At 43.1% G+C, this 16,643-nt stretch overlaps 1 protein-coding gene across 1 annotated transcript in view; it reads right to left on the bottom strand.

Annotated features, from left to right (window-relative positions):
* The window catches only part of LOC144684249 (doublecortin domain-containing protein 1-like), a 337,405-nt gene that overhangs the window by 315,037 nt on the left and 5,725 nt on the right, over nt 1-16,643 (bottom strand). The window contains exons 2-3 of the mRNA XM_078547886.1: nt 11,451-11,693; nt 3,754-3,913 (exon numbers count right to left, since the gene is read on the bottom strand). Coding sequence (XP_078404012.1) covers nt 3,754-3,913; nt 11,451-11,671 — 381 coding nt within the window. The 5' untranslated portion in view covers nt 11,672-11,693. The remainder of the gene's footprint in view (nt 1-3,753; nt 3,914-11,450; nt 11,694-16,643) is intronic.

The following is a 16,643-nucleotide window of genomic DNA, read 5'->3' on the forward strand; positions in this document are numbered from 1 at the left end:
CATAGTGAACATTATGTACAAGTGACTAACGCCCATGCCCAGGCTGTGCAACTACTTCTTCTTAACCTTTGTAACCCTGCCACCACGTCTTGGTGCCCCCTGACCCACAGCAGAGGTGGAGACAGGCGCTGACTACTACACCCTATGATGACTTTGACGGACGTCCTCTGGAGGGCTGAGATCTGAAGGCCTCAGCCTGCTTTCGGGGTCCTGCTGTGTGGCAGTGACACCTCGGCCTGTGAAACTGGAGCTGCAGGGGTCACAGGAAGAGGGAATTCAGATGGGCTAGGCACTCCCGGAGTCACCTGGGTGAATGGCCCCGGGGTGTGCGCCTGCTAATCCTCCTCCCTATGAGTGCCCAAGGGCCCCTGGCTGACTCCTTGAGAAGAGGAAGCTGGAGTGAGAGCGAGCTGGCCTACACCCCTCTCGTGTTGACACTGTTGGAGTCAACTATGGTGTCAGCGATGGAGTTCAGCCCATGTGGCAGTGCAGGACCGATGTCCTGGACCAAGTTCTCCATGGCAGCCGCCATCCTACCAAGGTTGACCTCGGTGCATTGACATGCTGGCGCATCACCTCAGACTGAAGGTGGATGGGCTCCTCCATCGTTCCTTGCAATCTGAGGACTGCAGTGGACAGCCCTCCTTGATGTTTCCAATCTTGCCTTTGCAGCTCCAGGAAATGAGGTTTGACCGAGTCCGGAGGCTCCTCATCTGACTCGGACTCAGCAGGTTTCTGATCTCCAGCAGTCCTCTAAGAGCTGGAAACCCGGGAAGTCCCTGCCGCCGCCTGCTGTAGATCAGACAGTGTGCTGTGCTCACCAGATTGTGACCCCAAGGCTGCTCTAAAGCTAGGTCCCACTGAGGTGTGTGTCTCTGTGCTGGTGGAGGGTGTGGCTGAGTGCTATGATGGGTCTTCAATTAGGATGTCATCCAAGGTGTCTTCAGGGCTTGAGTCAAGGGCCTGGCTTGTGGACCCACTTGGCTGCTTCCCAGATGTGCCTGCAAAAGCAAAGAGAGATAATTAGTGCATGGTGGGGACTGCAGAACAGGGAAACTGACTCACAGCATGGTTTCCGGATGGATGTTGCACAGCTGGATCCTCACTTGGTTGAGCACCGTCGACCTCACCATCAGTACAGGAACGGTCCAGATCATCGCCAGCTAGCTGCATGACTCTATTTTCAAAGTCTGTGAGGATCTTAATTTCAGGCATTCCTCCATCAGTCTGTGACCTCTGCCAGCTTGTCCTGCATGAATACAGGTGGAGAGAGTGTAAGCAGGACACCTGCCAGGCCAGATGAGAATGATGCCTGGCATGTGTGGGTGGTGAGTGGTGCCATGGATGGGAAGAGGACATGATCCGCAGGGCAGATGAAGGTGTGTGTAAGTGGGTGAATGGTGATGTCCCTTGAACTAGCAGTGAGTGAGATCCCTGTGGATGTGTGATGGGTTTGTGAGTGGGTGAGTTGAGAGTGATGAGAAGAGTGACTTACCCTAGAGGAACGGAGGAGGTCATTCATCCCCTTTTGGCACTGGGTTGGCGTTGGCCCTGACCACCACTGCAACTGTCTCCCATGCTGGATCGGTCACCTTTCTTGGTGGTCTTCTCCCAGAGCAGGAATAGAGGACTTCACGCGGACCTCCACTGCGTCCAGTAGGAACCTGAGGGAGGTGTCGCTAAATTTAGAGGCAGCATGTTTCCTTCCTCTGGCAGCCATGGCTTTGCAGCAGCTTCCAATGCCTTAGAGAGAGCTAGCTCTGTGTAGGGGCAGCCTTTAAATATGGCGCCCGGCTTACAGAAGGCCTCTGATTTGCCTGTCCCGCCAACAATCCATGAGGTGGGATGCACCAGGAATGGGATGATACGACGCGAAAAGCCTCCATTGCGGCCAGCAGGTAAAACGTCCATTTTCCCGCCTGCTACCGCATTTTGTGCAAATCTGGGATGATTCCGCCCTTAGGCTTTTACAGCTCAGGAGGCCAACAGGTCCATTGTGTCCATGTCGACTCTTTGAAAGAACTATCCAATTATTCCCACTCCCCTGCTCTTTCCCCATACCTCTGCTCCCAAACCACTATCACCTATCCAATACCAAAATCTCACACCACCGCAATCCCGTTCGCCATTCTCACACTCCGCCACCCCTTATCTCTAATCTCACACCCACAATCCCATATCCCCCATCTCATAACCTCCAATCCAATACTCCCTATTGTCTTACCCCAATAAGATTTTTTCATACCATACCCCTAAATGCCTAGCCCTATCATACCCCGTCTCCCACAGCCCTCACTATTAACCATCTTGCTGCTCTCATCTCCTTTACAAAAAGGGTGGTTGAGCACCCGATTCTGCACTCGAGGAAACCACTAAATCCCAGCTCCCCGACCCCAATCCCATCCACCCAATCCCAACTGCCCAATCCCAGTTGCTTAATTCCAATTGCCCAATCTCAGTCCAAGCGCCCAATCGTGTCATGTCATTCTTTCAGCCATTAACTGGAAGTTAGAATTTCTTATTGCAAGTTATCGGTTTCTCCGGAGACGGTAACACCTTTTAAACAGCTCAATTGATTTCAAATCCTTGACCTTCTGAAGCAGTGCCTTCCACATTCTTTGAATACTTTGGCAAGGATTCAATTTTTAAAACAAAATTCATTTAAGAGTCAATTATCTTCAATTATCTCCATAAAATTTTAAACATTTTGACCAAGTTTATTGCATAAACACATACAAAATAGTAAGCTGTTCTTAGGTACAATGGAGGAATCACTAAGCCATGCACAATCAAACTATCAAGTAAAGACACCAAGCCACAGATACCTTTATGTTTTTCAATGGGAAAATATTTGCCAGGCTGATTGCTTAAAAGATGCGCTGTGAATAGCTCAAATATAAGACAGAAATGTGTCTACAGCTCTAATGATGCGACTCGAAAGCCAGACTCACAGAAGTAGAAATTTGCCTGGGTCCACTTTCAATCACACTCGCAGGGAGACAGTGTCGAAAAAAAGAGACCAGAGGCCAATCCAAAATTGTGTCTGGCACCTCATTAACATTTTATATGCACGATGCTGGCATCTGTTGTGCCTTGACGTGAGGCTGATGCAGTTGAACAACACAAATGCCAATCTATTTGCCTCGCTGTCAGCGCCCGAAGGTGAGCCTCTGGAGGGGGTTGTAGTAAGCAATGGAAGGCAATTGTGATAACTGTGGAGTTGAGAGAGCACTCTTGCTCCCCCTGACTCCACAAGAAGGTATTCTGAAAATGTCTTTGAAAAGAATGCGTTTTTAGTTAACAGCCATAGCAATGCCTGAAGACTCCTGTTTGGTGAAGGCTTTACTCCTGTCCCACTCATTACTGCCCAACTTCGATGAGATGTCTTAAAATAGACATTAGACTGTTACAAATAAAAAAGATTGGACATCTGCTTTAGGCCAATTTTGCATCAGGTATTTTTCAGGCATTTTTAGAGCACAGGATGTCAGTCCACAAAATTGGATTTATTCACGCACATTCCCTAAGATGGGTGCAATGGGACACTACTCATAGGAGCCTCAATGAATAATAATGGAGGCCTGTTTGGCCTTCAGGATGATTACCATCATTTTAATGGCCTAAAAATGTGAAACAGTTGAGGGATTTAACACCTGAAGATGAAATTTATTCAATCACATATTAGAACAAAGTGGAACTAGAAATGATTCATTGTACCTAGTGCCATAAAGGAACTCATACAACAGCCATTACCAGTTTGATGCTAGGTGCTGTTACTTTTGCAGAGACATCACTCGTCCCATTCTTGTAGGCTGTCACTTTTATGATCCACGGCTGACGTTTAAAGAGTGGTTTTTCTTTGCTATCTCTGTGACCTGACAGGAGCCTTGAAGATAATGAAGAATGTGCCTTCCTGTGTAAAATGAAATGATACCAGGGTGTGAAATAAGCAATAATGAGCATGATGCAACAGTAGTGATGCATTTTTTTAAATGCTTTAAACAAAGTGAACAGTTATGTATACTTACTGTTATGAGCGGTAAGGCTCCAGTAAGTTATTAGTTAAGTCTAATTGATGACCATGAAAGCGTTGTTGATTGTCCTAAAAACCCATCTGGTTCACTAATGTACTTTAGGGAAGGAAATCTGCCATCCTTATCTCGTCTGGCCTACATACAACTCCAGGTCCACAGGTCAACCAATTTGGTTGGTTCTTAAATGCCCTCTGAAATGGCCCAGCAAGCCACTGAGTTGTATCAAACCTCTATAAAGTTTAAAAGGAATGAAACTGGATGGATTACCCAGCATCGACCTAAGCACCTGAAACAACAACAGAAAACTCAGCCCTTTCGACCCTGCAAAGACCTCCTTCCTAACATCTGAGGGTTAGTGCCAAAATTGGGAGAGCTGCCTCACAGACTAGTCAAGCAACAGCCTGACATTGTCATACTCACAGAATCATACCTTACAGATAACATCCTAGACATCGCCATCACCATCCCTGGGTATGCCCTGTCCCACCGACAGGACAGACCCAGCAGTGGTGGCGGCACAGTGGTATACAGTTGGGAGGGAGTTGCCGTGGGAGTCCTCAACATCGACTGCAGGCCCCATGAAGTCTTATGGCATCAGGTCAAACATGGACAAGGAAACTTCCTGCTGATTACCAGGTACCGCCCTCCCTCAGCTAATGAATCAGTACTCCTCCATGTTGAACACGATTTGGAGGAAGCATTGAGGGCGGCAAGGGCACAGAATATTCTCTGGGTGGAGGGCTTCAATGTCCATCACCAAGAGTGGCTTCACAGCACCAATGCTGACCGAGGTGGCCGAGTCCTAAAGGACATAACTGCTAGACTGGGTCTGTGGCAACTTTTGAGGAAACCAACAAGAGGGAAAAACATAATTGGCCACATCCTCACTAACTTGCCTGCCGCAATAGTACTGAAGACTTGTGCTCCAGAACTTGCCATACCCCAAGCCAAGTTCCAGTACAGTTACAAAACTGGCATCTACCTGGCAAGGTGGAAAATTGTCCAGGTATGTCCTATACACAAAAAAGCAGGACAAATCCAACCAGGTCAATTACCGCCCCAACAGTCTACTCTTCATCATCAGTAAAGTGATGGAAAGGGTCATCAACAGTGCTTATAACCTGCTCACTGATGCTCAGTTTGGGTTCCACCAGAGCCTCTCAGCTCCTGACCTCATTACAGCCTTGGTTCAAACATGGACAAAAGAGCTGAACTCCAGAGATAAGGTGAGAATGACTGTGCTTGACATCAAGGCAGCATTTGGCCGAGTGTGGTATCAAGGAGCCTAAGATAAATTGGAGTCAATGGGAATCAGGGGACAACTCTCCATGGTTGGAGTCATACCTAGCACAAAGTGGTTGTTGGAGGTCAATCATCTCAGTTCCAGCACATCACTGCAGGAGTTCCTCAGGATAGTGTCCTCGGCCCAACCATCTTCAGCTGCTGCATCAATGACCTTCCTTCCATTATAAGATCAGAAGTGGGGATGTTTGCTGATGATTGCACAATGTTCAGCGCCATTTGCGACTCCTCAGATACTGAAGCAGTCCATGTCCAAATGCAGCAAGACCAGGACAATATCCAGGCTTGGGCTGACAAGTGACAAGTAACATTCACGTCACACAAGTGCCAGGCAATGATCATCTCCAACAAGACAGAATCTAACCATTGCCCCTTGATATTCAATGGCATTACCATCGCTGAATCCACCACTATCAACATCCTGGGGGTTACCATTGACCAGAAACTGAACTGGACTAGCCATATAAATGCTGTGGCTACAAGTACAGATCAGAGGCTAGGAATCCTGCGGCAAGTAACTCATGTCCTAACTCCCCAAAGCCTGTCCACCACCTCTAAGGCACAAGTCAGGAGTGTGATGGAATACTCCCCACTTGCCTGGATGAGTGCAGCTCCCACAACACTCAAGAAGCTTGACACAATCCAGGACAAAGCAGTCCGCTTGATTGGCACCACATCCATAAACATTCACTCCCTCCACCACTGATGCACAGTAGCAGCAGTGTGTACCATCTACAAGTTGCACTACAGGATCTCACCAAGACTCCTTAGACAGCACCTTCCAAACCCACGACCGCTACCATCTAGAAGGACTAGGGCAGCCGACACATGAGAACACCACCACCGGGATGTTCCCCTCCAAGCCACTCCCCATCCTGACTTGGAAATATATCGCCATTCCTTCACTGCCGCTGGATCAAAATCCTGGAACTTCCTCCCTAACAGCACTGTGGGTGTACCTACACCACATGGACTGCAGCAGTTCAAGAAGACAGCTCACCACCAGCTTCTCAGTGGCTCAGTAGGAATGGGCAATAAATGCTGGCCTAGTCGACGATGCCCACATACCATGAATGAATTAAACAAAAGAAATTAGGAACCTAATAACATTAAAGGTGGCTGGACAGGCTGAGAGAGCAGTTAGTAAAGCATACGGCCATCTGGACTTTATCAATAGGGGCATGGACTACAAGTGCAAGGAAGGTATATTAAAGACTTGTATAAAACACTGGTTCAGTCTCAATTGGAGCATTGTGTCCAGTTCTGGGCACCACACTTTAGGAAGGATGTGAAGGTATTAGAGAGTGCAGAAAAGATTAACGAGAATGATTCCAGGAATATCAAATGCGTAGATAGACTGGGGAAGTTGGGATTGTTCTCCTTGGAGAAGAGAAGTTTGAGAGGAGATTCGATAGAGGTATTCAAAATGATGAGGGATCGGAACAGAGTAAATAAGGAGAAACTATCCCCGTATGGAAGGATCAAGAATCAGAGGACACAGATTTAAGATAATTGGCAAAAGAAGCAATGGTGATATTAGAAAAAACTTTTTCATGCAGCAAGTGGTTAAGATCTGGAATGCACTGCCTGAGAGTGTGGTGGAGGCAGGTTCAAATGAATTATTCAAAAGGGAATTGGATTATTATCTGGAAAGGAAGAGTGTGCAGGGCCATGGGGAGAAGGCAGGGCACTAGGTGAATTGTTCCTTCAGAGAGCCAGCACAGAGACAATGGGCCAAATGGCTTTCTTCTATGCTGCAACCATTCCATGGTTCTATGATTCCAATCTTTGGAAAAGGAATAGGTCATTCAGCCCCTCAGTCTTTTTTAATCATTCAAAGAGATCATGACCAGTGGATTTCTGCTAGTTATGCTCCTGAGAGTCAGGGCCCTCAAGCATGGATGTGATATTTAGCTGTTAATATGGCCTGTCACTTTCACACAGCCATATTTAAGTGGCAATCCCAGATAATCCCAGGTATTTATAAACCAATAAGGTCAATCCAAGGGCAATTTTTAAAAATTTGTTTCTGGGATGTTGGCATCACTGGCAAGGCCAGCATTTGTTGCCCATCCCCAAATGCCCTTGACAAAGTGGTTATCTTGAACCGCTGCAGTCCATTAGGTCATCTGGTGTAGATACACCCACAGTAGGGAGGGAGTGCAAGAATTTTGACCCAATGACAGTAAGGGAATGGCAATGTAGTTCCAAGTCAGGATGATGTGTGGCTTCGAAAGGAGTTATCATTACTGTTTGTACAGACTGCAGTCATTGACTGGCAAAAAGATAGTTTTGTAACTATCAGAAGGAGTGATATTTGGTGAATGAGTCTGCAGTGCTAAATGAAAGACCTTTTTTTATATATACAAGCAGATCCCCCATGGCATTGCTAATGACAAGTCGGGGGATACATTTTTTTTTGTAAGGACATGACTGTTTTTGCAAAATGCCTTATGTTGCTTTGGTGTTGCATCGCTTAAGAACAAAAGTCTAATTATTACTGAATAACCATCACACAGGGCAATCAGTTCCATTATTGTTTGATCAGGGAAGCTGCTTTTCGCCATTTCAGGCTGCAGCTCAGGAGATCTGGAACTGTAAGAGCATTTTGTACCTGTAACAAAAACTACTTGGAATATGAAGTCTGCACGTATGAGACATGGCAGGGATGAAACCGGTCTATATGAGCAGCGTGATACGCGCTTTTAAAGAACTGACAGACTGTTATACGTTGTGCTGGTTTTAATTTTCCATTGACTTGGAAAATGCTGCCAACATTTTCAATTTCATACCAAGTAAAAGCGACAGTGAGGCTGAGAAATGAGCCTCCTAACAAAGTTTGAACTATCGTTCTGTGAACTTCAGTTGTAAGATGATTGAGTGCGGTGTAATACCAGCTGTCAATTCATGACATGCCCATTTTCCATTACTGGTTAGACCAAATTCACCCTCAGCATTTTTAATATATTCTTGAAGTTCTCCATGGTACTGCTCATAGTAAATCAATGCTTATATTGTTTTATAAGGACTATGTCATAGAACGCAATGTAACAGGTGTTAATCACCCTCGAGTGGAGCATAAATGCCAGCATGGACTTGTTGGGTTGAATGGCCTGTTTCTGTGTAGTTCTGTTGCTAATCCGAATTTTTTTCTCCCTTTATGGCCAGAAAAGTCTTAATTGTGTAAAGCATCTGCGGGTGGAGCCAAAGCTTATTAGCATTGCAGACTGCTGGTCACAACACTATCTTCTTTCTGTGTCTTTAAATGTGAGCTGTTAAGTCATTTAGAGGCTACAGGCAATTAGTGTCAATTTTTATTTCTTTGTATCTTTTTGGTATGCGAAACAAAAATTTAAGCGTGGCACTTCAAGTAGACAACAGACAGGATAGAAATAGGAGTATGACTTCCGATAGGAAATGTGCTCCACATGTGTACGTGTGAGGCACCCTCCCAAGATGTTTCATTACTTCAATGGAAATAAATAAATATCAGAAGAGATGTAAAACAAGCTGCTATCATAGCCTTTGCAAGTTCAAGGTTATGTACACTTCATGTGAAGAAGGATTAGAGGGCAGTGGATAATGCACTGACATAATTCATTCCTCATTTCAAAGTGATACAATTTGTTATTACTTTTATCTCAGTTACTTTGACTATATATGATTCTAAAAGCAAAACGGGACAATTTGGAGAGTACAAAAGTAGAATTGGATGAAGCATTATAGATTATTTGCTGTACAGGCTGAGGAGTTGGGTGATACTCAACTAAGGCATTGAAATGTCACCACTGGTGCGAGAGTGTAATAACAGAGTGACAAATTTAATTGGCAGTTTCCATCATAAATGAGGCCATAAGACGTATAATGAAATCTGCACAAATACACATAAAGTGAGTCTCAACTTTCTATGACATTGAGGAGCCAAAAAACCTAGAGTAAGAAAGTCAGAAATGACTCAAAAAGGTGACAATTTCAGACGCAAAACAACCTTAAAAAAGAAAAAATAAACCGCCAATTGCTTTTGAGTTTTTCTAACATGGGGTTTTGATTTTCAACCCCCACTGGGACCAGGAGCGTAGGTGGTCAGGCGCAAAAAATAACTCCATTGCATCACTGTGAGTAAAGATAGAGCAAGCATAATAATAATGGAAGCTCAATGTGGGAAGGCTGACCCTGGTTCTCTGAGGCACCCCTGCAGGTCATGCTGCGGGTTGTAAAGGCCTGCAGAGAAACACTATTCAGAGCAGAGGGAAGGAAGAAGCCAGCTTCTCAAATGTAACAAATATGGCTGAAAGTAGATGAGGAGGCCAGTATCCTTACAGTGGGATACTGAAGTGCAGAAAGAGCTTCAATGACCCCCTAAAGGCAGGAACGGTAAGTGGTATCCTACATTCAAATTCAAACCCCCCCAAACTCTGACTTTGCTAGTATTCTCCAAAACAGCACTCATCTGATGAACACACCACATAGCTCCACTCATTTCTCTCTCTTGAGGAACCTCCTCACATCCCCATCTAAACAGCCAATACTGACACTCACCTTCGTCATATTACCCATCCCCCACTCATCCCTCACAGTCACTCGCCACAAACGTTATCCATCTATTTCTCACATTCACAACTTTTTGCTTTATTTCCATGCAGGAGAAGACAGTGTAGAACCCCAGGGAAAGGCAGAAATCCGGGGTTGGCCCTCCAGTCATCCCCACCCTGATTGTTGCAGAGGAGGCCAGAAGGAAAAGCCAGTAAAACTTGGGAAATGACTGGTGCTGGTCTGAACTGGTCTTGCATACCTTAAAATGGAACTCCAGTTCAGACCAATACCAGTCATTTCCAAGTTTTATTGGTTTTTCCTTCTGATTGGCAATGGAGCAGAGTGCCTGGCCATTGTTGATGGAGAGTTGGGGGTCTTTCAAATACCTGGTGACAGGATTAGGTGTCACATAGGCACATGTCACATAACAATCACTCATGTTGATTTGATATCACCAGTGACTGAAATATAAGTGTCTGCACAATGATGACTTTAAATCCTTTCATCTTGCCAGTTTTAATTCATATCTTCAATCTCCACAGGTCCATCAAACGTGATGCAGGAGATGGAGTGGAAGGAGGCTGCAGCACACTCTGAAGAAGCAACAACCCCTGACTCATGCGTACCCTCCACCAGCTCAGATGCACATGCCTTGGTGGAGCCAACAAGATTGTTGCATAGTAAGCCATATATCGCATGTGGGTATGTTGGAGACAGGGGCAGCAATGGAGTGGCCCCATCAGAGAGCTCGGGGAACTCCAATCTTTACTCGGCTGAACACAGATGTTTAGCAGCATTTCCAGGGATACTGCACAAAATTGGAGAGAGATTGGAGGAATCCATCTCCAGCATGAGTGCCAATGATGCCTCAGGCCTTGACACTGTTGTCCGCCTCCATGGAAAGAGCACCCATCAGACATGGCAGGCAATCGAGTAAATGCTCGCCCTCACCAATGGCCTTCACACTCAATCTGTGTGGAGAAAGGGTGGAAAAAGCTTTGCCTTCACCATTCAGCGTCTCACTGATGTGCAGCAAAATATTCACCATCTCTTGACTAGCACGGAAGTGCAGATGAATGATGAGGAGGAAGGTGGAGAAAATGTACATGGAAGTGTGGATCTGCTCAAGATATACTTGAGCAATAACCATTTAATTTCATCGGCCAACATTCTTCCCTCAATCGGTGCCACCAACATAGTTTCCTTGGTCATTCACCTTGTTGCTATTTATGGGACTTTGCTATGCGCAAAATGGCTACCCTTCCTTGACCTCCATTGTCATGGCGATTGTGCTTCAAAAGTAACTCATTGCATATGAAACTGTTTGGGTCATTTCTGAGCAATATGGTAAAAGTGCTACATAAACACAAGTCCTTCTTATTCTTCATTGTATAGAAGGCAACTTTGAAACATATAGGGTGGGATTTTGTAACCTTGTCACAACGGGGATGGGGCCAGAAAATGCAGCAAGCCATTCAATAGTCCATTGATTGCAGGGGGACCAGAAAATCCCACCGGTGGGAGGGGCCATAAAATTCCATCCTTAATTTTCAGAAACCTTGCATGCCTGGATGTAATTACCTAACTGATCCAGGGGGAGCACTCAAACATCTTTTGATCCTTGGAAACCGAAGGCTGCTTTTCTTTTTACGAGCTGAATTGTTGCTCTCACAATCTGAAACTATACCACAGCTTTCAATTGAATTTTGGAATCTTGATCTTCTGGTCTGTGAACACGGAAGAGATCCAACTGGAGACTGCAAAGGAGGTTTTGCCCTTTGTGTACGAATGTGGATTGTCATTTTATATGGTGATCTGCACTTTCTAAATACAAAGAGAGACAATAAAGCTTTTTAACTCTAAGTTCCATAATTACAAATTAAATAGAAAATTCACATTTTTACTTTATTTAGCTAGATTCAATGAAACATCTGTTTAATGATTGTGGGCATTCTAATAAGCGTGAGATTCATTCCACAGTCCCCAGAGTGGAAGATATGCTTGAAAAGAGTGCAAGTTGGGCAATCTGTCCTCACTATATATGCTTGGCTAAGAGCCCAAACTAATAAAAACTTAAGTTCAGCAGGGAATCTGTTTTGACAAGTGAAGTAAATTGTTGACTACTTGATTGACATTTTTAAGTGACTATAATAAGTTGTTCTTTTGCACACTTTTTTGGTCAATGTCTCAATGTTTACTTGGTCAAGATTGAGAGGTATAAAATGTTTGGAACCTCTGTTATTGATACTTTAATTGTCAGTCTGATTGACACCTTTATAGGGTATGAACAGCAGTTTTTTTAAAAGAACATTTCTGAATGGGTTTTTTTTTATCTCAGCAGTCCTATGCTTGCCACTGTTATTATATGGCTCATTGGTAATGTACATACTGGGTGAATAACATGGAAGGGGCATAAGTTGGTATTGAGTTGGCATGGAGAGTATAAGGGCCATGGGGAGTGGCTGGGAGATTGGTGAAGTGATATGAGTTGTGAGGGCTAGAGGGGCTGAATGTTTTTATTATAAATGAGTCAAAGTCCCAGAGAAACAAAACAGGCTTTCTAACTAGGCAACCTCGGCACTCATCCACCCCCATGGCTGCCTATGGTCTGCTTCCGGGGTCAGTGGGCTCAACTCCATCCCACATCTGCCTCGGTGGAGCGACAATTGTGCAATTCAGGACCCTTTAAAATAAGGCGCGTCTGCCAAGTCGGGAAATTTCTCAACCTGAGCTACCGACCTCGGTAGCAAAAGTCCAGCCCATATTGTTCAGCTAGAGTTGAGGGGTCTTGGCAGTTGACTGTGCCATAATTGATTTGAAAGTGTTAGATACTAAACCCTTTGTGTCTAAAATAAGAAAGTCTTCCATTGCCCAGTGTTAACCTTCCTTGCCAGCAACATTTGCCCAAAACACAGATATATATATATATATAAACATTTAATTCATGATGCAATGCTAATGGAATTAAAGTGGCCCTGAAATAGTCCAACTGTTCTGATCTGAGGCACAAATAGCACAAACTAATTAAAGTTTGTATTTAATAGAAATCTTTGTTCAAGACTTGACAAAAACAGAAGTAAACAATCTTTTGAAAGTGGATCTCAAAGTCTTCCAATTAAATATAAGAAGCTATGAGAAAAATAATACTATCTGCTGACTTACTCTGCTCCAACCATAAGAAAAACTAGAACCACATCAGATCATCCTTCTAAATGGAGAACAGGGTTACAAAAGAAATATAGAAAATAATGGCTTTTAGTTTAGAAAACTTCATTCTGCACTTTGGAATGCCCTGAAATATTCTTCCTCGGGTCAATGAACTAACATGATCCTAAAAATTACTATTGACAAACATTAAGGGATCTTCTGATAAAGATCTTCAAGTTAATGAAGGGTTATGAGACAGTTAATAGTGACAGATTATGCACATATTTAAGATACTCACAAAAATAACAGGGAAGTTAGAAAAAAATCATTACACAGAGGGTGGTTAAAAGTGGAATTCTATGTCACAGTATTGTTCAGACAGAGTTCATAATTATATTAAAAAACAATTAGATAGTTACTTGAAAAAAAGGAATATTGAAGAGGAGGGGTACAGAACAGGACAGTGGAATTTAACTAGGGTAAGATATTAAACAATACTGAGACAGCGCAAGAGAGTGCAATTTAACTAGATGGCATGTGGAGGCCAACTTGTTAGGACAAACTGTGCTGTGACATTCCAGATTTTAGGATCCGCAGACAAAACCTTATTGTATTCTTATAACATTCATTTAATTGTGATTTTAACAGAGGCCTCATACCATTTAAAATTATCAGGTTAACAGCTCCATTGCAATAGAAGGTAGGGAACAGCTTATGAACACAGTAAGTATACTTTTGCTAATATTGCCAACAGTCATTTTGAGGCAATGGTTAGCATAAAGTTTAGAGTTCTATTATATCCTCTAACTCCAAGGATGAACATGGATGAATTATACTGGACTTTTTTGATGTTATTTGTGATGCTGGCTGATCCCCATGAGAGTGTAATGTCTGTTATTTTATATCAGTATATATTAAAAACCTAATAAACTCAGTTTATATTATAAATATCATTTTATCCCAACTATATTCATTCAGCAAGGACAAAAGTAATAAAGATTATTATTTTTATCCGAACTTAACAATGTGATTATCAAGTCATAGAAATGTAGAGAAAGAGAGCATTTTCTTACATAACGCAAGCCTTTAGTAAACTGGCATTAGGTTAGACTACACATCACAAAGAAGACCACAGAGATAATCCACTGCTTTGACAAAGCTGGCTGGGAAGAATAGGAAATGTCTTTCAGCAGCAGTAGAACAGTGGAGCATTTTAAAATCTGGGCCAATCTAATCACTTACCACTTTCTAAGACACGAATCCCCATGAGGCCAACAGTCCCATTCAAGAGTGGAAAATGCTGCTACTCAGACAGGCTCTGGTTCAATGGGAACTATGCAGTCCTGTGCTATCACACAGTTTATAAGAACTGAATTTACCAGAAGGATAATGACAGTTGGCAGGGTTTTAGACTTGCTGCGGCTTGATGCCAAAGTATTACATGCATGTCAAATACTCTTTTTTTCTTCCAACACTACAACTATTTGTGAGAATTCGCATGGGCAGGCATTACTTAAATATACAATCCACCAACTGCAGACAAAAAACCTTCTAATCCATTACCATGTGTTAGCATTCTTGACTTTCTAACTGACACAATGCTGTTGTGCAGTTCAGTTAAATCCCATTTAACTTCTAGGTTTACCTTGCCTTCTCTATTTAATCTACAATGTAGAAATGTCACATTGCACAATGCCCTTAACTTACCAGCATTGTGCAATGTGTATGTTTCCGTATGTTTATAGTCAGATAATCACACAGATACATTAAGTATGTTGTCGACTCACACAACTAACAGCAAGTTGCATTGTGTTAAAAAAGTGGAACCGAAAATGTTAAATAAATGTTTCAATTAAAGCAATTTTTAAAGTGTAGAATTCATAGATTCTGCAGGAAATTGTATCTAAAACATTCTCTGTGGACAGGTGTCAGCGTTTTAAAAATATAATCAAGTTGAAAGGGTCCAACATCAAACGCACCATTTGAAGTGGTAACTGGAGTGAGTCCTGAATGGGTAGCGGTCCAAGGCTGGCAGCCCTTGCAGTGACATAGACTTCACAACATTTTACTCTAAATCCAATTACCCAGCTGGGAGAAGGGACAGTAGCAGAATGACTTGAACCATCATACTGCCTTCCTTTGTTGCTTGGAGACATGTGAGGGATGGGAAAGACCTCCTCCAGAGTCATGCCAGATCAGCGCTTCACTGCCACCATAACAGCATCATAAGGGATTGAAGCTCATGATCAGAAAAGGAGTTTTCATATTAGCACAGCACTTAACAGGGCAGATTTTCCAGTACTTGTGTTCCTGGGTGATAATGATCCACAGGGAGGCACCCAGCTCAGGAGGTTAGTTTTGAGAGATAAGGCCATCTCTACTATCCAGAAGACAAAAGGACAAATGAAGAAGTAGTTTTATAACCCCCTCTTCCCCCTGCCCCCTAAACATCTCTATTCCTCTGACTCTAGCTTCTTGTACACCTGTTCCTCCTTTAGCTTTGACATTGGCGGGTCTTCCTCTGACATCTGCTCCCCCACTATGCCACATGTTCACATTGTGGAATTCTCTCCCTAAACCTTTCCTCCCTGAATTCCTACATTCTCCTAACTCCCACACTTCCTTCAAATCTCTCCTGAGGCCCATCACTGATGAAGCTTTTGACAATTCCTCCAAAATGCTCCCTAGGTGCAGCATAGGTTTCTTCTGTAAAGTGCCTAGGAACATTCTTTTTAAACTTGACATCTTATACATGATAAATATCCCAGTATGCTTCATAAATGAGGGACCAAAGCCAAGAAGGAGTCGGAAAGTTAGGAGCGATAAACAAAAGCATAATGCAAGAGACAATATTAAGCTCTTAAAAAGGAGGGAGAGGAGCGTCATAGCAGAGAAATTCAGGAAGTGAATTCTAGAGTGTAAGGTCAAGTCAACTAAAAGCTCTTGAAATCCAAACTAGTTGCCTGCAGCACTTTCATTTTCTCCTAACTGCATTTCTTACTTGTATGAGCATAAAACGCACAGATGACCAAGGATATGTTCACTGTTAAGCCTGCACTTGTTAAAAGTAAACAATGGATCCAAGTTAGTTCCACTATTGGATGGAACTATTCACATCTTTGGAAATATGAAATATTGTAAACTGAAGTACCATCATGTTTTAGAAATATATATGAATTAGTCCATTTATCTGTTTATTCCTAACACATATCCAATTTTAAATGTGTGGTCTTTCAACACTGCAATAAATACATATAAATCACTTTGTCAAGTTTATCATTAGGAAAATTCAGGGCAATATATGATTAAAACTTGTAAATATTTCTGCATATCCTTCTTTGTACAGTTCTATTTTGAATTAGCTTACTGTTTTCTTTAGTATTATCATATTAAAAAGAAAATCTAAGAAAAGAGATTGGTTCCTTTTCTGTTCTAAAGGAGCAAGTTAGAGTAATATTCTTTCACCCTTGGATCCTAAGTTCGATCTGAATGGGCTCAAGTCTTATCTTGGTACTGACTCTAAGGCCACTATGGGATATGAGTCTGAACTATTTCAAACCCAGGTATCAGTGGCCCTTCATTCACAACACAGAAGTGTCTGTAATTTGGCAACAAGGGCACATATCT

Source organism: Cetorhinus maximus, chromosome 9, assembly GCF_964194155.1.
Source record: "Cetorhinus maximus chromosome 9, sCetMax3.hap1.1, whole genome shotgun sequence".
In the NCBI taxonomy this organism is placed as follows: domain Eukaryota; kingdom Metazoa; phylum Chordata; class Chondrichthyes; order Lamniformes; family Cetorhinidae; genus Cetorhinus; species Cetorhinus maximus.